The sequence below is a fragment of the Gopherus flavomarginatus genome, chromosome 22 (genome assembly GCF_025201925.1).
Source record: "Gopherus flavomarginatus isolate rGopFla2 chromosome 22, rGopFla2.mat.asm, whole genome shotgun sequence".
In the NCBI taxonomy this organism is placed as follows: domain Eukaryota; kingdom Metazoa; phylum Chordata; order Testudines; family Testudinidae; genus Gopherus; species Gopherus flavomarginatus.
The window spans coordinates 2,347,521-2,373,232 of record NC_066638.1 but is presented as its reverse complement, the minus strand read 5'-3'; the positions used below and the strand labels follow the sequence as shown (position 1 = coordinate 2,373,232).

Here is a 25,712-nt window from a genome sequence, read left to right as displayed (position 1 = left end):
GGGGATTCCATGGCAGAGGGGGAACTGAACACCTGTCTCCTATGCCCAGGCTCACACCCTAACCCACACGTCTCTCCAGCAAAAGCTCCTTTCAGCAATCCTATTCCAATGGGCCAGATCCTCAACTACTATCTCTCACCACAGGATTCAGTGGTGGTATGGCACTTTACACCAGCTGAGGATCGGACCCAGGCCTTGAAGTAGATTTGGGGCAACTATTGGACCTCAAAAAAGCAGCAGGAAATTTAGGCCACCAAAGACTATTAAATATCTGTACATTAAAATGCATAAGTGACGTGAATAACAGACTTTCCTCCCCAACAACAACTTGTTTAACACTTACAAAGTTCACATCAGAGATCTGAGTTCACGAGCATTCCCTTTCTCTGTCTCTGCATTTACTGCTGACACGGCACTCTTTAACAACATCAATGCTGTCCCAGTTTAAAGCACAGAGTGAAGTAAACTGGCAAAAAATCAATTGGCTGCATTTAGGGACACTAATAGGACTTGCATGAGGCAGTGTAGCTCTTCAGGAAACTTAAATTACATGCGACAAGCCTCTCTTCTACAGAAAAGCCACTTTTCTCCTCTCTCCTCCTCAAATCACACCATTTGACTGAATGAAAAAACCCAAGAGTAGTTTGAAATGCCAGGGCAGCCCATTTCCCCGCCACCTTGGTGACCCCTCCTCCCCCAGGCCCATCACATGATCTCATTTTTGCAGGGGGGAATGTGTGCTAGAGCAGCAGTGTGTCTCCCGGCTCTTCACTCTGCATCGTGAAGTGTGAACTTGGGTCAATAGCAAGCACTCCCTTCTCCTTAGATCACACTTTGATGAGTGCACTTCACTCTGCCACAGCTACTTACAGTCACTCATGCATGCCTAACGCACCAACAGAATTAAAGACCCAGCCACACTTGCTGAGCCACTTAAGAGAGCAAATGTGGCAATAGGATCTCCCAAACAGAGCTATAGCTTGAAATTCATGAACACAAGCTCCTTCTGCCTCTTCTGCTCTCCTCCAATCCATGCTTTTAGGGACCTCACAATGTGTCACGGCCAAAATGCCACTTGTCACATTGGCCGCCTCTTCACTAGGGTAAAAGGTGTGTTCTTACTCGTGTTCACTAACACCAGGTAACCAAAAGGAGGTAAAATGCTGGTGAAAACAAGGCAGAGTTTAATATAAGGTACTGCTACCTTGTACAGTATTATCTTTTTTTCTAAATAAAAGGAAAAAACAAATCTGGCCATCTCTAAATAGCTAGTTACTTGCTTGGACCTGTCCAATCACAGGTATGGGCCAATGTAAGAGGGAAAAAATAAGGGCACTGGACTGTAAAACGTTACTGCAAACTGCAAGTGGGATCCACTGCCCCTCCACTGGTCTGCAGTTGCCAGAGGCAGCTAGCATCCTTGCAGATAGGGACATGTGCAATCTCGGCCTTCTCCTGAAAAGCACTGAGATCCTGTGAAGACAGTGCTCCGTCCTCCTGCAAGGCTGGAGGAATTTTAAAGGTCCAGTGAAAAACTTTCATAGGCTCATGCTCTTAATCTTTCCTCCCTGTGATTGAAAAGTCTCCATTCACACTTCAAAGAAACGTGTTCCAGTTAGGATTAGATTGTGATTAGAAGCAAATTAATTCCCACTTAAATTGTTATAGCACCTCAGAGAGTGTATTCTTCATAATCAAAGAGTTCTTGGACACGCACAATAATTGCCTGGTATGAAACTGACAGTCAGTAAAGAAAGCAGTTAACTGTGCCTGCCTCAGAGGTAACCGGATATTTGTCACCTATTGATTTAAAGGCTAAATGATTATTATAAAAAAAAATTACTGGGATTCATCAACTATGCTAAATGGCCGTTTGTAACACAGTGGTTGGATGTTAGTAACATAGTCTTACTAATGAATTGCCATTTAATTTTAATAAGGTGTTTTGTTCAAATTAAAGGAAGTGTCTAAATACAGAGTCAATCTGAAGTGATGTCCATCTGCTACCTGGATATTCAGTCCCACTGGTAACATGTACCATCTGGGCAGGTGGGAATAATGATTTCTGACATGTGGTGTAGCCCCAGCCCCCCAGATCAGACCTGCTGCAGAAGGTCAGTGAAAAGAAACTGCTCAGTTGCTTTGGAGTAGTAAGAGCTGATATCAAACGACTATCTTCTGGCTGTGAACTGCCAGAGAATGCTGGATTGTCAGAAATGCCTGACTAGAAAGGCAGGGATAGCCTATGGTATCTCTAGGTAAACAAACACATTGGCCAGACCACACCAAATGTAGCTCTACTTAAATCAGTGCAGCTACATCGATTTACACCAGTGGGGTGAACGGATGTGGCTGTTTCTCAGTTTCACCCTACCTTGCATTCTGAACCAAATGTATTTACAAAGAAGCTGAACGAGAAGCACACTGAATGTAGCAAATGCTGTGAACATTGCAAACAACGCTGACCCTGTTCTTTATAGTCACAGCTCAGGAGTTACCTGTAATAACCAGTGTTTCAAGGCCAGTCACCAAATAAATTAATGGAACAGCATAGAGGAGCCAAAATAAAGGTGCCAGACATATATGCTTTTTTATCAGTGAAATTGGCAAGAAAGTAACTTTCAGGCTTATGCTTTTCAATTCCAGGCCATATAAAGAAACAAATTGATTTTCACCAACTGAAGATACTTAATCTTGAGAATTTAACATTTCTGTACAAGAAAATATATATGAATGCTGCAAAAGGCACATTAAAACCAGAATTTTTGTTCCGAGAGAGATAGCATCCTTCTTAACACATAACACAGTATTTCTGGTATTTTTTACAATGGAAACCAGATACAGCTCCTAAATTAATTGATTTCTTCCTGGAACCCTCATCTTCCAGTCTATCTGACCTGAATTCCCTGGCAGTAAATGGCTTCCCATAAGCTCTTTCCACAGTGATGAAACCCACCAATGAAGTGAGTTGGCAAAAGAGCAAGGCCCGGTTGGGACTGACTGATGGCAGCATTACTGACCTGAGTCAACGGGACATTGTTCCAGTGTTTCCAGTGGGCTTTTAATCAAGTCCTACAAAAGCTGTGACCCACATTTTTCAAGCTATTTAGGCATTGCTGTACGCAGCGTTGACTGAAGTGCCTAAATCCCTTTTGGAGATATAAGATTTAGGCTCTTCATTCTATTAGGTGTTACGATGGTGAATGCAGCAACACCTAAAAACCTTTCAAAGTCTGGGCCGATGTCCCCCCAGATAGGGACATGAGCTGGCAGGAGGTGGCTTTTGCCTTCCTTTTCTTTCTGCTTCCATTTTCTCCACAAGTGACAGCACCTTGATTGTGCGCTCCTTGTAGCAGCAGATGTTCCTGTCCTGGCCCTCATCAGCAATTCTCTGTGACTTTCCTACAGGCTAGAGATGTTGCAAACCAAAGTGACATATTGTGTCTTCATAATGCAGTTAGCAAAGGACAACGCTAGCCGCAGCAAACCGGGCAGCAGAGGAGCTGGGAATACAGATTCCCAGGCTGAGTGGAATTTTTAGAGCTAGTCACGGAGAAGGGGAGGGGTGATAATCTCAGGGGGGAATCTCCCATCAACCAATCATGGGGCTTTTCCTGCAGTGAGCAGGATGCGATGTCTGGTTTATAGACATCAGAGGCTGCACTTCTGTGTTTGTCCAGAAGATGATCTGTATCACACAACCTGCATACACTTGGACTCCAGTTGCCCAGGAACTTTATTACGTAGGACCCTGTGACTCGAGAACGACTGCCAGAGCATCATCCCCAATGACTAGAACCAAGAGCAAGTGTCTTTGCAAACACTGGGGCAGATCCCCAGCTGGTGTACACAGGCTCAGCTGCACTGAACTCATGGCGGGGGCTGATGAATTACCCCAGCTGAGGGTCTGGGCCAGAGTTTGGAGTGGGAGTGTCTGGATGACAGCTAAGGAAACTGAACCACATTTCTCTTTCCAGGAACAACAAACACATAGCATCCCACAGGAGCATTTTGGCTGCTCCAGCAAATAAAGCCCATGTCGGGGGAAACAGACCTGAGAATTCATCTCTTTCCAATTGTAACACAGAAAAATAAAATATGTGGTGGAACATAAACAGATTCTGCCAGATGCATGATAGGAACGAAAGAATGGATGGGATGAAGACGGCTAAGAAGCTATAAAGACACTGTACACACACACACACGCACACACACACACACGCACACACTTACTTTTATTTCCACATAGAACTCTCATTACAAAGAGTATTTAAAATGCAACAGTGAAAGTGAACCTCCTCCTAATGGGTCTTCTAAGCTTTTATTGCCTATGAAGGTAACACGACAAGGCTGTTCATGCTGAAGAGGAGCCTGCGTACGCAGACTCTGCTGCAAAAAGCAGACTGACACCGAGTGGCTGGAGTTTGAAATTCTATGCAATGTTTGTACTGAAAAAAAAATCCTATTTCCTTATGAAGGCACATCTGCTGCCTGTCAAACTAAGCATGGGCTTTGGAAAGTGTAACTTCTGGTCATCATTGTCATAGCCAACAGCAGGCTGTGAATCTGCAGGGAAATGCTCTGCTCTTTCTTCTTGTTAAAATGCAGAGCATTAGCTCCCTTTAATGAGTCTTGGCTATTAAACTGCTGACTGGCTAATCTAAATGCTATTATATTGCACCCATTCAGCGTCTTACAGTATTCCAGGCACAACCTGGCTTCTAAGATGTGAAGTATTTTGTCATGTTTTGGTCCATATATTTCCAGCTGAACTGAAAAGATAGGAAGGTGTAAAGGGATTGGGGAAAGATATATATCTCGCTACTGTTAGCTTGCTAACCAGATCAGAAAAGCAGCCACATTTCCACCATCCAAACAATCAAAGTCCCCATTTCTCTGAATCCTGGCATCTCCCTGCTAGCAGGGAATTCATGGCTCACCCACACAGAGCACTCACCCTTTACCTTACATTTAATGTTAATAGTGAGAAAGTGTATTGAGATCTTTGCATGGAAATGTTTGAACAAGGGCAAAATATAATAATGATAATATTTGTCATTCCCTCTTCAAGGCTGTAATTCCTTGCTTGGCTGTATAAGATCAATCACAAATCTGGTTCTTTGCCACATGGTTGAATTGGCAGCTGCGCAGTATTAAAAACACCTACCCCAGAGTAATCCATGCAAATGGTCTGTTATGTGATCACAACCAGCTGGAGCGCTAGACTGGGACTGAGGAGACCTGATTTAAATTCCCAGATCAGCTGTGGACTTTCTACATGAACTTGGGCAAGTCGTTTCACCTACGCTGGGTCTCAGGTCCCTGCTGTGAAAATGGGGATAGGATTTCCCCACCCGATAAGGGGGTTGTGAGGATGACATTCATTAATGATGGCAAGATATTCAAACATGATAGTAATGGGAGTTCAGTAAGTGTCGGTGTGATCCCAGTGTAGTGATGCTGGACTGGGATCTCCTTTTACACTGGCCACCAGACAGACAGTCATCAGAGCTAACAGCTTTCCCTTTCTAAGCTCTGATGTGCTTTGGTGAATTGGGGTCTAACATACCCTCCTGGTTCCGACTGTTACTAGTGGCACAGAGTAAAAGCCTGCATTCTCCAGTCTCAATCTCTTCCTTGCAAGGGAATATTAAAAAATCATCCTTAAAACATAAAAAACAGGTCATGTTTGCAAGGGAGGCTAATTCCTAGATAAGTTCCTCCCCATTTCCCACTCTCCTTTATCGTCTCCCTCTCTCTCATTTTTAACACATACTTTTACAACCCGTTTATGGTTTCAAAGACTTTTTAAAATCTCTTAATTAATTTTCATCTTCTAAGCAGAAGTAAAATGCGACAGCTCTTTGCATGTTCTCTGCTGTGTTGGACAACTTCTAAAATTAATTTCCTTTTAAATAGAAGGAATTCATGTAATTTGCCTTCCATGATGTGGTTGCAATGGATTAGTGGCATTGCACTGCATGGACTTTCATAGGTGTGGCCTAAAAGCCTTAACATGGAATTGCCAAGACACAAAGCAGGCATCCGATTCCTTTTCTCTGGTTTGTTTTCTGCTTGGGTTTGTTGTTTTGTTTTCTTCCCCTTTCCTTTGCCATGGGTCTTTTTCTCCAAGGCGCTTAGTGCTTGATAAAATATTAACACAGGTTGGATGTATGTCATGGTAGCTAGTTACTCTCTGAGTCCTACCAGATGCTATTGTTCTATTATTTCCTGTTGGGTTCCTGTTTCTTTAATATGCTTCAGATTAGAGCAGGAAATTACTTACTCTTGCTATCTGTCTGGATTTGAGAGAGAGTCTGATGGATTTGAGATGGAGACGGTGGAAAGCCCAAAGCTCTATTGTTAGGCAGAGTAAAGCCTCTTCCATGCCACTTGGACAACGCTTCTCCAGCAAGTTCAACATGTGCTGAACCTTCTGTTTGTGTCCCAACAACTGTTGACTGAAAACTGATTGATGTTTATTCTCCATGGCTTGTGTCCACCCTGTGCCTTTAGCATTAATATTGGGAACATGATCAGAACAGTGCTGCCAGTCACACACCAGCTAACTTGCAGACTGGGGTTTAAATTTGCATCGTGAGACACCTTCATGGGGCCTGGTTTTCAGAAAATGTTGAACACCAACGCACTGAGAATCAAGCCCCTTTAAGGTGGCGCTCATCAGTTATCCCAAATCACTAGTCACACCTGAAAGTTCAGTTCTGGGACAATGAATGGGTCTACATTTGGCATGTTGTATTTCCTTGCTCCTCTAAAACATGCAGGAAAGGTGGGCAGAAAATTGCATTAAATTGTTTTCTGAAGACCATGGTGGAATCATCCTGGAAATATTCTTGCTCCCTATGACTCCTAAATTCCAGCTCTTGCAACCCTGTTGATGAAATATTTGGCCCAATGTATTCAGAGATGGGGAAAGAATAGTGTTATAACAAAAACCTTGTAGCAAGGGAATAACCTGCTTTGTATGTAATAGGCCCAAGGCAGAGATAAGGGTCTTTTACTTACTAGCAGTCCATGAAGTAAGTTTATCTGATGACTTTAATCTCTTTGCATCTGAAAACATGATTTTCGTGAATTTATTTATGCTGTTTATTCTTATGATTTGTTAAAGATGTAACACCATCAGCAGGTGCCCATCCTGTGCTATACAAGACCCGATAACAATTAAAAATGGACAGTTTCATACTAATATATACTGTAACAAGGAACAGACTACTTATTCCAACCTAGGCAGATAAATAGATACTCAATCCCTACCTAATGCTCTTATGAGTAAATAAAAAAAATCTCCTCTGTACAAACCAACACCTCCCTCAGCGCCTGTGAGAAAAATGGGCCACAGAAGGTTAGCAGATCCGAACCTTCTCCTGAACCACTGTTCTTCAAAATCATTCACTGTGCTTTGTTTCATTCTATTTGAGCTGTGTTGGTTAGTTGTGGTTGGGTCATATCAGGCATGTGGGTCTTATTTCTGTTCCCTGCCTGGGCGAATGTAACTCTCAGGTTTCCAGTCTGAAAGTTCCCAAAAAGTTTGAAATTTGCTATTTGAGAACATTCATGCTAGTAAGACATGATTATGTGCATATTTCAGTGAATGCACATGGAGCAAGAGACGTTGCTTAAAAATGCAAATAAACAAAAAGGTGGAAAGATGTTTGCAGCATTTGTCCAGCTCTAGTTTTCATTAATCTCTCTCCTCTTGATTCTGAATTTATCTAGAAGCCTATCAGTTTGTTTTCAAGGGCTTCAGGGCATCCTCATTGAGCCGGAGGAGGACAGGGACTAGGGGAGTCATGAAGGTCTGGAAGATGCCTGGGGAAAATAAGATTTTCTGGAGGAGTTTAGTATAAGCTGCACAGAAGTTCTGCCTTGATTTGGGAATACACCTTCCATCTGGTGCATCTGAGCCAGCATCACCCAGTGTCTTTGTATCTCTGAAGCTGTAAAATCAATGTCATTTAAAATTTCTAGCACCAATTAGCATCTGGCAGAAGCAAGCTATGGATGTTCCATAGCCTGGGTGACTTTGAATGGGTGTGAACAAAGTCCTAGCAAAGATGCAAGAGGGAACAACCTGTGTTAAGAGGAAGGGAAATAGACCAGAGGGAATAAGAATAGAGAAAAACTAGTTATATCACGTAGTCCAAGAACATTGCTTTGGTATCATTCCTTGTGTGTTTGCATTTCTGCTTTGAGGGTGGAATGCATATGTTTGATCTCACCTTAAAGAAGGTCATGGTAGCTCCATCCTTCACAGCTCCATATTCTATTTTCGTTTGCTTTGCCAGATCATCTGCTGAGTCGATGGGGGATTCCATTCTCTCCACAGTCAGGAAGGCGGCAAGGTTGGCTGTGTAGGACGAGATGATGATGAGTGTGAAGAACCACCAGATGCCGCCAATGATCCGTGTAGACAGAGCTTTGGGCATCAGCTCAGACCCTGGGAGAGTAGGAAAAGCAGTTGAAAGGAATTGGAAAATAAAGAGAGAAAAGAAATAAAAAGGAAACAGTACATATTTCAACCACTACGTCACATTGCTGAACTGTAACAACGGCACAAATTAAGCCAATTGTTTTTCATGCAAATTACCCAAACGTCTTGCATACAAGGAAATCTGTATTCTTTTTCTGTAGCATTTGCAGAATTTTCTCTCTTTATTGCTGACCTTGGGTACACAGCACAATTTACAGGAAACCTTCAAAACTGAAGTAATTAACTAGGCTGCTTTTATGAGATTTAAACAGCAAGCCATTTATGAACTTTTATGAGTGTTTTGCTCTGCCATTTAAAAAGTGCTTTGCTTTTATATGAATTACTTCTCGAAGGCCTCATTCAAGGGGGAGTATTCAAATACACAAGGCTTTAAAAAAACCAAACAGTGCACGAAAGAAATGATCAGGATCCATTACTTTGAATAGCTGCTGGAGGCAGAGAAGTAGGAGATACTGTACAGCATGGAAGGTGTAACATGTCTGGAATGACTTTGACTGAGCAGAGATGAAGGACTAAATGGGCTGTGGTATTTTTGCAATCTCGTGAGACACGGATTAAAAATGGGGAAAGCGGTTGGGTTTGAAACAGCTGCAGTCAGGTGACATTTCTGATCTGGAATTTGCATGGAAAGTTGGATTCTGCAAGGCAATTTAAAGAGTGTGGAATTAAAGGGTGGCACATAATGCAGCATTTACCGCTCATTAGGTGTCCGAGGAAGAAAGGTTGTCTCACCAAGAACTTTTTCCTGCTCCATTGCATCTCATCTTTTGTTGCAGCTGAAGGTCTGGCTTTGAAAACCATTTTTGAATTAGATGTAGAATGGAGTTAAAAGCAACACAGGGGACCTCTAATTTAACTGCATCCAGTAAGGGAATGATTCATCCTGCTACAATGTCTCCCTGGATACTAACCTTGTCCAGCTCTGGGAAGAATCGTTAATAAATGATGCTACAGTGCTGGCAAGGGGCACACAACAATATTTCTTGTGGGTGTCACTGAATTCATGCTTTGGGTTCTTTTAGTTTCCCTGCCGTGACTATAAGTGGATCAGGGTGAAATAATTCATAATTAATCATGTGCGCAATACATTTCATTTTTCTGTTCCAGAATTGTCTGCAACCAGATCACAATTTTCTTGAATTTTATTCCTGACTTAAAAATCGCTCACCAAACAAATCCTTGCACTGGGACTCCCTTGTGCACAGTTCACTGCGTGTATACCACCTTTGAAATTCAAACTATTTTGAGTGGACCAATTCACATGGTATATCCTCGTTTGGGCAAGGGTAACTCATAGGAACAAGCCTCTGGTGTAAATGGTCATGGCTATCAATCCTTTTCATTGGCTCTGGTGGGCTTTGGACCAGGCCCTACATGAAATTAGTTGATGAGACAAGTTTCAGTTGAGCATGAAGTTTTCTTTCTACAGAAAAGCTAGCAGGGTTATAGCCCTAGCAAGCCACACAGCCATCCCTGGCACGTCTCACAATCTGAATCCAGCCACTCCTTTCCCATTCCAGCTCCAGCCTCTCTCAAACAGACTGTTTACTGCAGTCTGGGCAAATGTTAAAACCAGCTGGTGCTTGACAAGCAACTGAAGATTTCAAATGGACCAGCAGAGCTGTAAAGGAGCTGGGATCAGCTGAGTGAGCCATACCAGGAAAAACACCTTGCATGGTAACACATGGGATGGAAGTGAGTTTCCTGGGCTCTTCTAGGGCACCGAGGGCCTGTGGAGCTGTGCCTGCCTGTGCTAGACCTGAGCTGCACCCACTGTGTGCAGGGCAGGGAGCAGTGTAGGATTCAGCAATGCAGATACAGCCCAGCTTTGCTCCCAAGGGAACAGCCTTTTGTCAATGGAGGTTCAGGGTCTTGAAAAAAGCACTAGACACTTTGTGTACAAACTGACGTCGCTTTTCAGCACAAAAACCTGGTTGGAAAAACGTGTGTCTTTCTTCTCTTTCACTTCTCTCACTTACCCCCCCCCCACCTCCACTGCCAGGTCTCTTTCTGACAAATGGTCAGATATTGTTTTTCCATTGGTCCAATGTCACTCTCATTCCTGGATATGCAACCAGACAAATGACACCCAAGTAAGGCAGGGTACGCTGACTGCTGAGCTCCAAACCCCGCTCTGCACAGACACGTACCTGGGTATTTCTGAACTCATTTAAGTCTTCCCTCTCAAACAGCCCCCATTTCAGTCCCAAAGTTCCATGGTGGCCTCTCACTTCGACTGCAGAAAATTAGTCACAGCAAAGAATAAAGCGTCCTGAGACTGAGGCTATAAACAGAGTTGGTCACACTAAGGGAAGGGATCCTGCAGCTGTTTGTTTCCTGCATGGGTAATTCTTTTATGTCCCACATTCTGGGTCTCTGCCACATACTGTGCTCCACCGCTGGGCCTTGGCAGATCATCAGATCGAGTTTACTTACTTTTAATGTTTGTTTTTGAAATTTGGAAGACTCTAAGTAAAAGAAGTCTCCTGTTGAGCCTCTGCTCTCCTTGAAACAATTCTGCTCTAATCCGCCCATCCTGTGTCTAAGGTTCCTGTCACCATGGTATCAAAGAACCCCTCAAACATTCACTCATGCAGACAGCATCGAAGGGCGTTTTGGGAAAGCGGCCTCGTAGGTTTTGTCAAATGGTGCACAGCTTCCTCAAGACTGGGACACAGATGGGATGTGGAGAAGACATGTGGCAGAGGAAAGACACTATAGACTATACTTTCATTATACAGCTGCTCTCCTTAGGTGATGAGCCTTTACACTGCTAGCTAAGGAAACAGGGTTTTGAAGGTACTTTCAACTGGACTTTATTTAATTGGCAGCTATGGAGTCCATCAAAATGAGTGTTCCAGCAGGAAGCCCTATTACCACCTAGGAGTATTTTATGAATTACCTGTGCCAAGGATCCGTGGATGTGTTTGTAGTTTTTTAACTTCTTCTCAATTCACTGAGCTGAAACCCATCTGATATTTTGGATGAGGTACCTAGTGAATGACCAAAGCCTTACTCAAAGGGTTCTGTTATTCTAGGATCTGTACATTGTCTGTTCTCCCTTCAGTGCAATGCTAGGATGGAGTAACCACATGGGAAGAAATATTACACCCTCAGCCACGTGCATTGTTTGAGAGCTGATTCTAACAATGACCAGTGAATGGTGTGAGGCAGGTTAGATCTTCCGGAAAGTAAATGAATTGCTTAAATTATGAAAGCTGTGTCACCAGAGAAAGAGAGATGGGGGGCTACTGCTCCACCTAGTGAATTTAAGCAGCTGAGATGGATTGTAACATAATGTGTACACACACACACACACACACACACACACACACACACACACACACACACACACACACACACACACACACACACACACACACCCCTCCAGCTGATCCTTTAGGGGTATATTTTCAGATTTCCCATTTCTGACATAGTTTGTGCCTATAAAAACTGCACCCGTATTGCTGGTTTTTTGCATGTGTGGGTAAGTTAAATACTTGTTCCTACAGCCAGGTGCCACGCTGTCTAAATGGGAGATTCCGCATCCACAATAAACTACAGGCACAAAGATAAGTGGGTGCAAAACTTCACTCATACAAAGAAGTGAGGCTGGGGCCTGGCTGAATCTTGGACATCTAAGATTTAGTAACTCAGTTTATTTACTTATTTATTCTTTATATCGATTTAGGTCTCCTGGTAACTCCATCCCATGCTCTGGGCATAGGTGACCAGGTGTCCAGGACTAGTACAGTTTAACACTGACACCAGACCTTCCCTCCAGACCGAAACCTCCCTCAGTCCTGCACCAAGGCCGGCTCAGATGGGTTTTGCGACAAGCCCAGGAGGTCAGCAGGTCCAGGCGATTTCAGAACTTGGAGGGTCGGAAGAACATGGCAATGGAAAGGGGGCTTTTTTTTATAATGAGAAGGATGAAGCTGGAGGTCTCTGCTGATGGCAGACTGGGCAGCATAGCTCTAACTGATAGTCCTCATGGAAGTGCTTATTTCATTCTGCACTATCTCAGGCTATCTTACTGCGGGCCAGGCGCTTCCCCGAAGAAATTACAGCGACTTCTACGGTGGAAACAATCTCTGTTTTTGATCATTCAGAGCAGGAGGTGAGCACTCTCCTGCCGCCACCCTCATGAGGAGATAAGATGAAAAAGAACATGCTGGTCTCTGTTGGGTGAGCAAAGAAGAGTCCTCCAGCTCCAGCCTCCTGTGACAGATGAGGAACTGTTCAGTTCTTCTGGAGTGTCTCAGTACCAGTGCCCCAGGCTGAGGCATCTGGATTCATATCTCAGGCTGGGTTAGTTCTTTGCCATACTGGTTTTAATGTCCTTTCTCCCCTATTTCCTGCCAGCAAATAGAGTCTACAAACAAAAAGAAAATCATGGCAAATGAATGATGCCCTACATAGTCCCCAAGATCCCCCCAAGCTCCAAGTCATGGCTGGTTTCCATTGATCAGATTAATTCCACTTAGGCATTTATCTAATTAACCCCTTTCTGACCTTGTTTGCTCTAGGATGACTGGCACATGTGCAGCTGGATAATGCAAAGCCCTGGACTGTATACAACACACACAAATCCAACCAGGTCTCCGAAGAGTTGCTTCTATCTGAGCGAGCCACATGTGTATGGTACATCTCAATCAGAAAGAGTAATAAGCGAGACAAATATTTCATCCCATGGTGGATACCATGAGCAGTAAAACTGTCAGCGGAGAGTGATCTCCCAGTTCCTGCAGCTAACTGCCTACCCAGCATGGAGACAAAAAGCTGGTGTTGACAAGCACTTCTGTAATTGTTCAGAGACAAACTCCACAATTTCAGACCGAGTGTTTGTGCTTGTCAGCGTGCAGTGATACAGCTCCTCTCCACAGCTCTAGCGCTGTGTGACAACCAAGGCCCAGGGCTGCCACATTATTCTTTTTGCTACAGTCGGTTGTTTTTGACAAGCACAACTATGTTTTAACTTGCTCCTGTCAAAAACCAGGCACCAAACAAAAGCTCTCTCTCTCTCACAAAAAATAGCAGGGTGTGTGGGGGGGTCGGGTCAGAAGGAGCCAGATGTACCTTGCTGCATTAGCGCTCCCATTCCAAACCAGAAGCTGTTGAGCAGGGTGAAGTTATTCTCCACAATATCTGAGCCCGGGTTGCAGGGGTGAGCGTCGTACCACTCGTATGGGCTGAACCTGTGGAAAACAAGAGCGTGTTATTTGTGCGGTTGCATAAGAAGGACCTAATGGACTGGGAAAAGCAGAGCTGTCATGCACATGGAGCTGCTCCAGGGCGCCCGCTGACCCCTGCCATTTCTCTGTCTCAAACCTAGGGAGAAGCTTGGCCAAGAATTTCCGATGTGATTAGTGATTTGGGAGCCCAACTTTAAAGAGGCCTGCATTTCAGACAGTGGGTGCTCAGCACTAGGCCCCTTTACGGTGTCTCAGGTTGGGCCCCCAAAGTCACCAACCTCTTTTGAAAAGCATGGCAGAGGACCTTCCAGCCATACACCATCAACAGAAGAAAGGCACAAACACAGGAGCTTCTCTCGTGCCTAGTATGAACAAAGGGCTCTTCTGTGTTCACCGAGCAGATCCTGCAACAATTTTTAAATGTCATCTCATGCAAAGTGTAGTATTTCAAAGGACGCTGGGGAGCACAGGAGGATCTGTTTGTGTTTTAATTGGTGTTGGAAGAGGAGTACTTTGCAGTGGGCACAACAGCACATTCAGTGAAACCTGGCACAGCTTCCCAGCAGAGGTAGGGAGCGCCTGCATCTCTCCCACTGGAGTTATCCCTTTGCCCCCTAGAATAACTTTGCAGTCAAGACTTGCCCATGCTACTGAAATATGCCAGGCTAACTGCTATTGTTCCCCCTAAAGCAATTATAGCACCCAAGCACTAGTACAGATATGCTCACGCTCGTTTGCAAGTCTGCTAATTGCCATTTGGAGAAGAATATGCTTCACCAGGGTTAAATACTGACTAATTCAGAACTGTTTTCGTGCCAATGGGTGGCAGATGAAACTGTTGAACTAGCTGCTGACTCAGTGTCCCACAATTCATAGATTCATAGATTCATAGACTCTAGGACTGGAAGAGACCTCGAGAGGTCATCGAGTCCAGTCCCCTGCCCTCATGGCAGGACCAAATATTGTCTAGACCATCCCTAAGAGACATTTATCTAACCTATTCTTAAATATCTCCAGAGATGGAGATTCCACAACTTCCCTAGGCAATCTATTCCAGTGTTTAACTACCCTGACAGTTAGGAACTTTTTCCTAATGTCCAACCTAAATCTCCCTTGCTGCAGTTTAAGCCCATTGCTTCTTGTTCTATCATTGGAGGCTAAGGTGAACAAGTTTTCTCCCTCCTCCTGATGACACCCTTTTAGATACCTGAAAACTGCTATCATGTCCCCTCTCAGTCTTCTCTTTTCCAAACTAAACAAACCCAATTCCTTCAGCCTTCCTTCATAGGTCATGTTCTCAAGACCTTTAATTATTCTTGTTGCTCTTCTCTGGACCCTCTCCAATTTCTCCACATCTTTCTTGAAATGCGGTGCCCAGAACTGGACACAATACTCCAGTTGAGGCCTAACCAGAGCAGAGTAAAGTGGAAGAAAGACTTCTCGTGTCTTGTTTACAACACACCTGTTAATGCATCCCAGAATCATGTTTACTTTTTTTGCAACAGTATCACACTGATGACTCATATTAAGCTTGTGGTCTACTATGACCCCTAGATCTCTTTCTGCCATACTCCTTCCTAGACAGTCTCTTCCCATTCTGTATGTGTGAAACTGATTGTTCCTTCCTAAGTGGAGCACTTTGCATTTATCTTTATTGAACTTTATTCTGTTTACCTCAGACCATTTCTCCAATTTGTCCAGATCATTTTGAATTTTGACCCTGTCCTCCAAAGCAGTTGCAATCCCTCCCAGTTTGGTATCGTCCGCAAACTTAATAAGCGTACTTTCTATGCCAACATCTAAATCGTTGATGAAGATATTGAACAGAACCGGTCCCAAAACAGACCCCTGCGGAACCCCACTTGTTATACCTTTCCAGCAGGATTGGGAGCCATTAACAACTACTCTCTGAGTATGGTTACCCAGCCAGTTTATCTATAAGAATATCATGCAAGACCGTATCAAATGCCTTACTAAAGTCTAGGTATGTCACATCCACTGCTTCTCCCTTATCCACAAGGCTTGTTATCCTATCAAAGAACGCTATCAGATTAGTTTGACACGATTTGTTCTTTACAAATCCATGCTGGCTATTCCCTATCACCTTACCACCTTCCAAGTGTTTGCAGATGATTTCTTTAATTACCTGCTCCATTATCTTCCCTGGCACAGAAGTTAAACTAACTGGTCTGTAGTTTCCTGGGTTGTTTTTATTTCCCTTTTTATAGATGGGCACTATATTTGCCCCCTTCCAGTCTTCTGGAATATCCCCCATCTCCCATGATTTCCCACAATGCATCAGTGGCCTTGCAGAATCTCCTGGAATGCTCTGGGTTAGACAGATGTGCTAGGAACTGTGGGATAGGTACTTCAGGTAAGAGTATAAGGAAGGAATATACAAGATGCTCCATTTCAGCACCCAGCAACCTGGGGAAGTGTAACCCCTCTTCCCTGTCATGGGGGTAGCTCTGCAAAGACTTACTTGCAGCTGAGATGAACATAACACAGCAAATATCTGCTGAGCCAGGGGAGGCTCCAGTGGGCTACTTAACAGAAGCGCTGTCTACAGCCCCAACACGCATCGCAACCTGCAGCTTGGCTTCAGCAAGGTGCAGACGCAGTGCAGGTGGTGAATGGAGGAGTCTGTTAATTGCACAGGTCTGTTCTCGTGCCTACCCCAACAGTTTACAGACAAAATCAACCGCATGTTGCACTGTCGCTTCTCTGCACAGCAGTCACAGCTGAAAGCCCTGCCTAAGATGGATTTGTAAATACAGCTTTTAATGGAGCTCACTCAGCCAGGATCCTGAGGGAACGCTCGTCAGGCGAGATGCTAATATTTTTAGAGCTGTTTATTCACGTTTACTAAGAGTCCCAAATTTTGCAGTGATTAAATTAAAGACATAATTGGCATAATTGCTTTTGAACCAGACATATTAATTATTATCAGCTTGGCTTCCTTCAGAAATCCCTGTAGCTTCTGGCTCAAATCCTGCAGCCCAGCGTTTGTATTAGGAGAGGTGTTTTAAAATAACTTGTAGGTCTACACCAGCTGCTGTGCTCTTCAGGGAGTTGTCCCATTTATTTGTATTGGGCTTCCTCAATTGGAGAGGGAGAGATGTCTTAGGGGGGTTGGGGAGAGAGGAATTCAGACTTTAGGCACTGAAAGGAACCTTATAACTGTGCTTTTGCAGAAAGTGGCACACCTGCACCTTTGCACATATAGAAATTAAATATTAAAATTGGAACATTAAAAACTAGACTGAACAAAAAACTTGAAAATACCCTGTAGGGAACAATCCTGAATTGTCCGGGGTATGGACTAAATGGGGCATCACAGGACTTTGTACTTCATAAAATCTTGCAAATTAATTTTGAGTGTATTTGTGCCGTGAGAGGGACCTGACAGATAAATCCATCCATCCCTCCATGTTGGGAAGTTATTTTTTCCCCCGTTAATGACATTTATAGTTTTTGTCAGAAAATTTCTTCAACATTTTTGGATATTAACTGAAAATCTGGCAACTGAAAATGAATGATTTCCCCTCCCCCCCATGAAAACCCTCCAAAGATCAATGACAACTGAATTATTATTATTATGGGAACATTTGTTTGGTCACAAATGTCGTGATGAAAAGCTTTGTCCATTTCTGTTCTCCATGTGCCCGTCAGTGCAATACGTGAGGTCCTATCCCAGAGACCACATTCCTTCCTGCATTTTCACTCATACGCATGACTGGCAGTAGCAGTGCAGGCTTCCCCAGCTCTGCCCTACTAAAATGTCTCAATCCCAACCTGCCAGAGCCACCCTTGGGGGGACATATATGTTTCCATGACCCATCGAATTGTAGACATCTCTGCTAAGACTGCCAACAAAGGGACAAATGGGAGATCCTTATGACATGGACCCCAAATTACTTCATACACTGCTACTGCACTCTCAGTTGAGAGGACGGAGGATCTTGACTCTGGAGGTCTGTGTTCAGTTCCTGGCTCTGCCACAGACCTACTGTGTGACCTTGGGCAAGTTACTTCCTTTCTCTGTGCCTCAGTTTCTTATCTGTCAGATGGGGATAATATTCCATCCTTCCTCTCATTGTTTGCCTGATCTGTGTAGACTGTGAGCTCTTTGGGGCAGGGGCTATCTCTTACCAGTGTTTGCACGACACCCAGCACTCTGCTTTGGTTTGAGCAGTACAATGATACTGGTCTGTCTAGGTATTGATTGGTGTATCCCTTTGGCCATCCTTCTGCTCTAAAAACAAAATTAGAAAGGAAGAAAAAATTGTACTGAAATCAAAGTCGGCTTGAAATACTGCCCATTTCTTTAATGGCCTGGGCTCATGTGTGCCAGTGCTTTAAATTGAGAGCACATAAAATATAGTGAGCAAGCCAGACCTATTGACTGAAGCCAGAGTTGAAGAATTAGATAAAAACCTTCTCCGGCTCCCAATTGAAAGAATATAAAATGGAAGAGGAATTGGGAAGATCAAATGAGCCCAACAAGATGACACACTGGAGAACTTCAAGGTCTCTGAGTGAGAATCTGGTAGTGCTTTTCAAATTACAGAGAAATATTCAGGAGACTGCAAAGCAGGGGCAGTGACTTCAGTGCCTGAAAAGGCTCATGGGACCATGAAAGCAAGAGAGTCATAATGAAGTCATTGAGGGGTTCATTCTGGCCTTCTCTCTCACTGGAGCCATAATAAATGGGGGCTGCTAAGGATTCATGAGAACGCAGGCTTTTCTCCCTACTTCCTCTCCTCCTCCATGTGAGGAACAGGTTTCAAGTGAAATGGTTCATGAGAAAATACAATTTTTTTTGGTCTTTCTTTGCAGAGAGAGCGGGAAAGCATTTCAAAGAAGGCTCAAGTAGAAAGCAAGGATCTATTACAAAATACTTGGAGGCTAAATTGCATCTCCAGAGAAATCTCTCATGGGTGGCACGGCCCTTGTTAGGATTAAAATATTTAAAAACCTCTGTGCATGATTCCCTGATTAGTAGTAATTTGGGGATCACGTCACTGAGAGCAACAGGTGACCATTAGAAGGGAACAGCCAGCTGCACTGATGGCCTGGATCATCATACAAGTGTCACCAGACAAATTACTGCCATGAAGCCGTTCTATATCTCTAGCATTTATGGCTTTTTGGGGAGCAGGGCTGTTGGAGGCAGTGGCCCCATCAAGAAGTAGGAAAGACTGATTAAAAGTGGTGATGGATCAAATACATTCTTCGCCTGCCTCTAAATAGTCCCCAGGTCGGTTTTAAGTGTCATTGACCTATGATGATAGCTTCGACAGAGGCTCCTGGTGCCTAGTCTGGGAGGCGCATGTCTTTGAATTACAGCTTGACTATTTTGACTGTGTTTTTCTTCTGAGAATAGAATGTCTAGAGGCTTTGTGAGGGTCAGGAGCAGGTGTTGTTTCCATTATGTCTGGAGACCATAAATAAATCCAGCATTTTTCCCATGATATCTCTTGCTCTCCATCCGCGTGTGTTAAAGGATCATTCCTGTACAACTTTAATCACACTGGATGCTAGAAATTCCTTAAAAGGGCACTAGGGCAGAAGAAAATGGCAGAAGCAGAACCTATTATTAGAAAGAGGAGGAAAGATGGAAACTGTACATGCAAAGGGGCCTATAATTATTGCATCCTGTAAGTAACTGAATAGGAAAAATGCCATTGCAGGCATCATGACGTGACTCAGGCATTGGCTTTGCTACAAATCTGTACATTTTATCAGTGCAAACTAGACTGAAGGAAGCTGGATGGAAAGCTAGGGAACAGCAAATAATAAATGACATGGAAGAAATGAATATTAACACATTTCAACTTCAACGTTAACCAATTTCAACTTCACAATGGGGCCAGGCTTCAAACTTTTCTGGGGCTGAGACCCTCAGCCTGAGGAGATACGGACACTATGACAGTGGACAGCCAGATTCATTGGAGGCTTCAAGAGTTCAAGGTGCTCTGGTACAATCCAGTTGGCAGGACGAGCTAAATGGAAGGAGTTCCCTCATTATTCTGGCCCGGGAGTTGCAGTGCACCATGAAGTGCATTTGAGCATCCAGAGTGTCCCCTTTGGAATCATCAGGTAGAGTTTAAGAAGAAGCAAATTGCAGCTTGAATTGTGAACGCGCGTCACTCCTGTAATCTCAGCGACCAGACCGGTGACATCAGTCAACGCCGAATAGAGACGTTACTGGAAATGAAGCAGCACTGATGGCCATGTGCTAATTAACTCTGGTAATTAGGATCCTGGTCCTAGCCATTCAGTGATACATGTTGTTATAACATTAATGCAGCAGGAGATGACAGGGCGATAGGAATAATATTGACAGCAGCCGGGGCTCTTTCATGTATGGATTCAATTCTGATGGCAGCCTATTCCAGCCAGAAACCAGCTCCTGGATTGCTCCTGGGGGATTTTTTAGCTCTTTTCAAAAGCAAAGCAATTTGTATGGGTTCCTGAGACAAAAAGGCACCCCAGCCATTTCCCCCCAATGGATAAACCACACCCAGCCACCCCTGCAGCTTTCCAGTCACCCAGCCTAATGTACACAGCCCTATTAGCACTCTGCAGCAACCCTACAATAACAAACCAGGGCACTCAAGAGCACCCTTTTATCCAAGGCAGCTAAGAAATGCCAGGTAGTAGCTGAACTTGGCGTAGGGCAGAGTAACACTATGTGGGGTTACACTCTCCCACGTGCTCATCCAGCAGGAGAAGCCACAGGTCATTCTAGCCAAGACCTCCAGAAGAGGTTACTCTGCAATGGGGGGTTTGCCCAGGGAACCGAAGACAGTCATCCAAACAGTTCTTTCCTCCCATTTGTCAAAGAGGCAGAAAAAACAAGAGTTAACGCTGCCAGCCCCTTCCATTGCAGGATCTCAGACTGCGTCACACACACGCTGTTACCATTTGACCCCTCTTGCTGTCAGTATTGATATGGCCCCCTCACCTGCAGTGCCACACCGGCAAAGCACACCTGAGAGGCACAAGTGGCCTGCCCCAGGTCTGCAAGCAGAGCCACAGAGAACACAACTCTTCGGAGTCCCCCTCACATGCTCTGGACACAAGCCCCACCAGGTCCTAGCGGCCCGATCTTTTCCTATCTCTACGTGTCAGAAAATGAGAGAGAACTGCCCACTTTGGAGTGTAGGCACATGCGTGTTTGTGTGCAACAGATGCTGCAGCCAAAATCCCCCATCTGGACGGTGAACAATTCCCCCTCTAGCGGCAAGCAGGAGCCAGTGCATGTCACTGGACAGTGGAGATCTCAAAACTTTATTTTGCATGGGACTTCTATCAGCCTTTGTAGCAGACAGCTGCTGAATGCATATGCCCCTGTGGATAACACAGAGGTTCATCAGTGTGCATTTGGGTAAGCAGCCCCATCCATTTTACAATATACCATTTGGCCCAGTGCAAGAATCATTCCAAATTTCCTCTTTATAAAGGTCAACTCCCTAATTCCACTCCACCTGTGGGTGAGCTGGCAGTTCATTTCCAGTGTCCTTTGTGCCTTTCATCACTGTTCATTGAAAAGGTTTTTCTGTTTTAGCTTTACTCAATACCTTTTAAAATGTCTGGAAAGGAAAATCAGGATGAGCTTTAGGGATGTTTTGGTCCCCACTGTGAAGAAGGAAACGTAAACTCATAAATCTAAAAATGTATTAGAATTCTAATTTCAAACCACACAAGAAATCAAACACAGTCATCATGTCAGTAGAGTCCATCTAGCAACGTTCTGCATCGTTAGCAGAGACAGAGAGCAGAGCTAATGCTATTACTCATCACAGCGACTACTTCACTAATCATGAATAGCCTGTGTTCCTCTTCCCAGATGAACATCTCATTCCCTGCTAAGTGTCTGGTAGCGTCTCTCTCTGGCACTGCGAAACTGCTAAGGAGCTGATCCTGCTCCCAGCAGGATCAATGACAAAACACCCACTGACATCAGGAGGTCCAGGATAGAGCTGCCAAAGCAAAATTCTGCAGCTCTCTAGCATGTTTTTCTGTAGCTCTTCAGCCGTGCCATCTAGTGCAGTGAGGCTGCCAGTTCCCCAAAGCTAAGGACTGAAATGCTTTGGTCTAATTAAAGTCTTTGAGCTCAATGTTAGGGGTATATAGGTGAAAATTAATAGACTGTGATATACAGGAGGTCAGGCTAGATGATCTAATGGTCGCTTCTGGTCTTAAAGAATGAAGCTATAAAAGCACTATTGGTAATTCAGCAGCTAGTATTCTCTTCTCTGCCTCTACCTCCATAGCTCCCCTGCAGTTTCAATTAGACACGGTATTGAATGGAGGATATTCCTGGGCGTGAATGACTGGTGTGTTGTGTTGCTATGTGATATGTACAAGAATCCCTGTTGTACAAATGATGTACAGGGATCCTCATCCTCCCATGATTTGCAGCTACCTAGGGGATGAAATTCACCAGCTGTTTATTAATTCTCAAATAGGGATTGGCTCGTAACATCAGCTTGGGATCTAGACCCAAATTTTGTGGCTGGGTCCATGTCTGAATTGTAAATTCCTTCAGTATTATTGAGGATGGATGGCGTTATATAAATATACAGCCATTGTCATTTGTGACCTCCTGGGCAAGGTTCCCATTGAAGTCAACTGTGGCTAAATATGTGGAGTTAGCATGGGAGTAGAAGCCAGAAACGACTGAGTCCTGATTCCATCTCGGTCAACCTGTGCAACCTCGGACAGGTCTGGAAAATGGTTGGAAAATGGCATTAAATTTTCATGGAAAAAATGTGACTCTCCATCCCCACCAAAAAAACCCAATAATCTGAATTTCATTTTTTTAATCCAGCTCTGCCTGTTGCCTCATCTGCAAAATGGAAATAAAGTTATGGATAATTATTACCCTTTGTTATTTGCATTGCAGTAACTCCAAGAGTGTCAGTCATGGACCAGAACCCCAGTGTGCTAGATGCTGACCAAAGAGACAATCCCTTTCCTACACAGCTATAGTTAATGGGTATGTCTACATCTACAATTTTGCAGCGCTGGTTGTTACAGCTGTATTAGTACAGCTGTATAGGGCCAGCGCTGCAGAGTGGCCACACTTACAGCAACCAGCGCTGCAAGTGGTGTTAGATGTGGCCACACTGCAGCGCTGTTGGGCGGCTTCAAGGGGGGTTCGGGGAACGCGAGAGCAAACCGGGAAAGGAGACCAGCTTCGCCGTGGTTTGCTCTCGCGTTCCCCGAACCACCCTGCAAACCGCAGGGAAGGAGACCTGCTTGCTCGGGGGTTCGGGGAACGAGAGAGCAAACCGGGAAAGGAGACCAGCTTCGCCGTGGTTTGCTCTCGCGTTCCCCGAACCACCCTGCAAACCGCAGGGAAGGAGACCTGCTTGTTTGGGGAACGCGAGAGCAAACCGCGGCGAAGCTGGTCTCCTTTCCCGGTTTGCTCTCGTGTTCCCCGAACCACCCAGCAAACCGCAGGGAAGGAGACCTGCTTGCACGGGGGTTCGGGGAATGCGAGAGCAAACCGGGGAAGGAGACCAGGTTCGCCGCGGTTTGCTCTCGCGTTCCCCGAACCACCCTGCAAACCGTAGGGAAGGAGACCTGCTTGTTCGGGGAACGCGAGAGCAAACCGGGGAAGGAGACCAGCTTCCCCGCGGTTTGCTCTCGCGTTCCCGGAACCACCCAGCAAACCTCAGGGAAGGAGACCTGCTTGCTCGGGGTTCGGGGAACGCGAGAGCAAACCGGGGAAGGAGACCAGCTTGATTACCAGAGGCTTCCTCAGGTATGCTGGGATACCTGCTTATTCCACGGAGGTCAAGAAAAGCGCTGGTAAGTGTCTATACTTGATTACCAGCGCTGGATCACCAGCGCTGGATCCTCTACACCCGAGACAAAACGGGAGTACGGCCAGCGCTGCAAACAGGGAGTTGCAGCGCTGGTGGTGCCCTGCAGATGTGTACACCTCCTAAGTTGCAGCGCTGTAACCCCCTCACCAGCGCTGCAACTTTGTGATGTAGACAAGCCCAATGTCTGCAGAGTGATGGGAAGTGGTGAAGGGTCTGAGACACTCTAAGTACTGTCCCTTGCTAGAGATTCATTGTGAGGACTGGTAAGGAGAACAGTTCTCATTGTAAGACTAAACCTTTTACTTACCCTCCAAACACACTGGGCCTAGTTATGGCTTTTGATGTCAGTAGAGTTACTCTTGATTTACACAAGTGTAAGAAAAATCAGCTGCTTCACCAGCCCAGATGTTCTGGGGAGAACAAATATTCTGCCTGCTAAGCAGAGTTTACTTTGATAACTGCTGTATGTGTAATTAGGGTATTACACACTAAACCCAGGTAATCATCTCTAAATGCTGTAGAGAACCCAGGAGGGCTGGAACATCAGGGTTAATAGATTCCGGATACTGCAGTTTGATAATTAATCTCTGCTTTGAATATCTGATTGAAATGTCAGTGGATTAGAGGCACGCTGCTCATTTTGAAGGACACTTTGAGGAAAACACCTTTCCATTCATCCTAGCAAGCAATCGGGCACTACTGCCCAGAGAGCTGGTGCAGTCCGGGGTGCTGGAGATTTCTCAAGGCACAAATGGCAGTGAGGTACCTAACTTGCAATGGGACTCGGGCACCGAACTGCTATTTGTGACCATAGGTAAAGCCCGTCTCAGGCTGGTCTCTGGGACACAGATGGTCAATGGCTTGCAAAGGAAATGTAGCCCATCAGGATCCTATTGAGAGCTCTTCTAGGTACTGGAATAAAAAAACACAGCAAGCTCCAGCCGCATGGCACCAGGCAGAGTGGCACTTCAAAAGCACAGCCACAATGGAACAGGCTGCTCTCCACGCTCCCAATTTATGAGCTTTGAAATGATAAACAGCAAAGCGTGGCCATAATAGCTCATTTCTGTGCTGCATTAAGCACCCCTGAGGATCCCTTCAGACAACCAAAACAAGGCTGTCTCTGTGTCCCATAAATATGGATGAGTGGCAGGCAAAATGGAAGCAAAGCCATTACAAAATGGCTCAATTAAGGATACTAATCAAAAGGCGAGGGAGGGCTAATGGGGGCTAGTGCCTCCGAGAGAGACCTGCCTGTTGCATGGAAGGCCCAAAAGCTTATATATGGCCCATTGTCCAATGGGAGAGACGAGGACACTTTTGCCTGTGCACATTCTGAAGCGGCCCCAGACTGTGCATCTCATCAAACAAAGACTCTATGAAATTAATAATGCATGCAAATGTATGCAAATGTTGCTGCTTTTAAAGATAGGAATTGGTTTTAAACGTGAAGATTAGCAGCATGTTAATTTTGTAAACAGACACATTGCCCAGTCCATAGCAATAGGCTTCCCAGTGTTTTGCTATCTAGATGGTTTGGGGGATCGCTTGCAGAGGGTTCAGCGAAAGAAGGTCAACATGATTGAGGCTCTGGAGCGAACTGTGTCTGGGGAGAGTGGGACTGGTTAGAGATGAATGAGAGGTGATACGAAAAAGGCATATTCAGTAATGGACGGCACAGAGAAGATAAATCAGGTGCAACTGTTACCCTTCATCCCAACTAGGACACAGTCAGTGAAATGGAAAGGCAATAGGCTTCACAATGACAAAAGGAAATACTTACAAACAAACAACCCCAAACCACGTAATTGGCCCAGGGAACTCGTTGCCACAGCACATCATTGAGGCCAAGAGGTTAATGTGATTCAAAAGAGGCTTACACATGAGAACACCCACAGCCACTTTTTGTAGGGTAAAAAAAATACCTGAAAGGCTATAAATCAATCTCTATCTAATGGGGGTGAGGAGTAAAGGGGGTAGAAGGAATTTCTGCTGTGGGCAGCTAACCCAACATTTTAACTACAAAGTTTCTGGCACCTCCAAGCAGCTGGCACTGGCCAACTGTCGAGACGGGATACTGGGCTAAATGGGCTGATCCATTCTGCCAATTCTTGCGTTCTGTGGCTGTTTATTTCCACTGAGAAAAGCAGCAGCCACTTC

At 44.7% G+C, this 25,712-nt stretch overlaps 1 protein-coding gene across 4 annotated transcripts in view; it reads right to left on the bottom strand.

Annotated features, from left to right (window-relative positions):
* GRIK3 (glutamate ionotropic receptor kainate type subunit 3) overlaps positions 1-25,712 on the bottom strand; it is a 224,901-nt gene that overhangs the window by 9,943 nt on the left and 189,246 nt on the right. For 3 of the 4 annotated variants that reach the window (XM_050932089.1, XM_050932091.1, XM_050932090.1), the window contains 2 exons: positions 13,595-13,713; positions 8,244-8,461 (listed from right to left, as the gene is read on the bottom strand). In XM_050932089.1, the coding sequence (XP_050788046.1) occupies positions 8,244-8,461; positions 13,595-13,713 (337 nt within the window). Of the gene's footprint in view, positions 1-8,243; positions 8,462-13,594; positions 13,714-25,712 lie in introns of those variants that run through there. The other variant, XR_007770854.1, reaches the window with a different exon arrangement.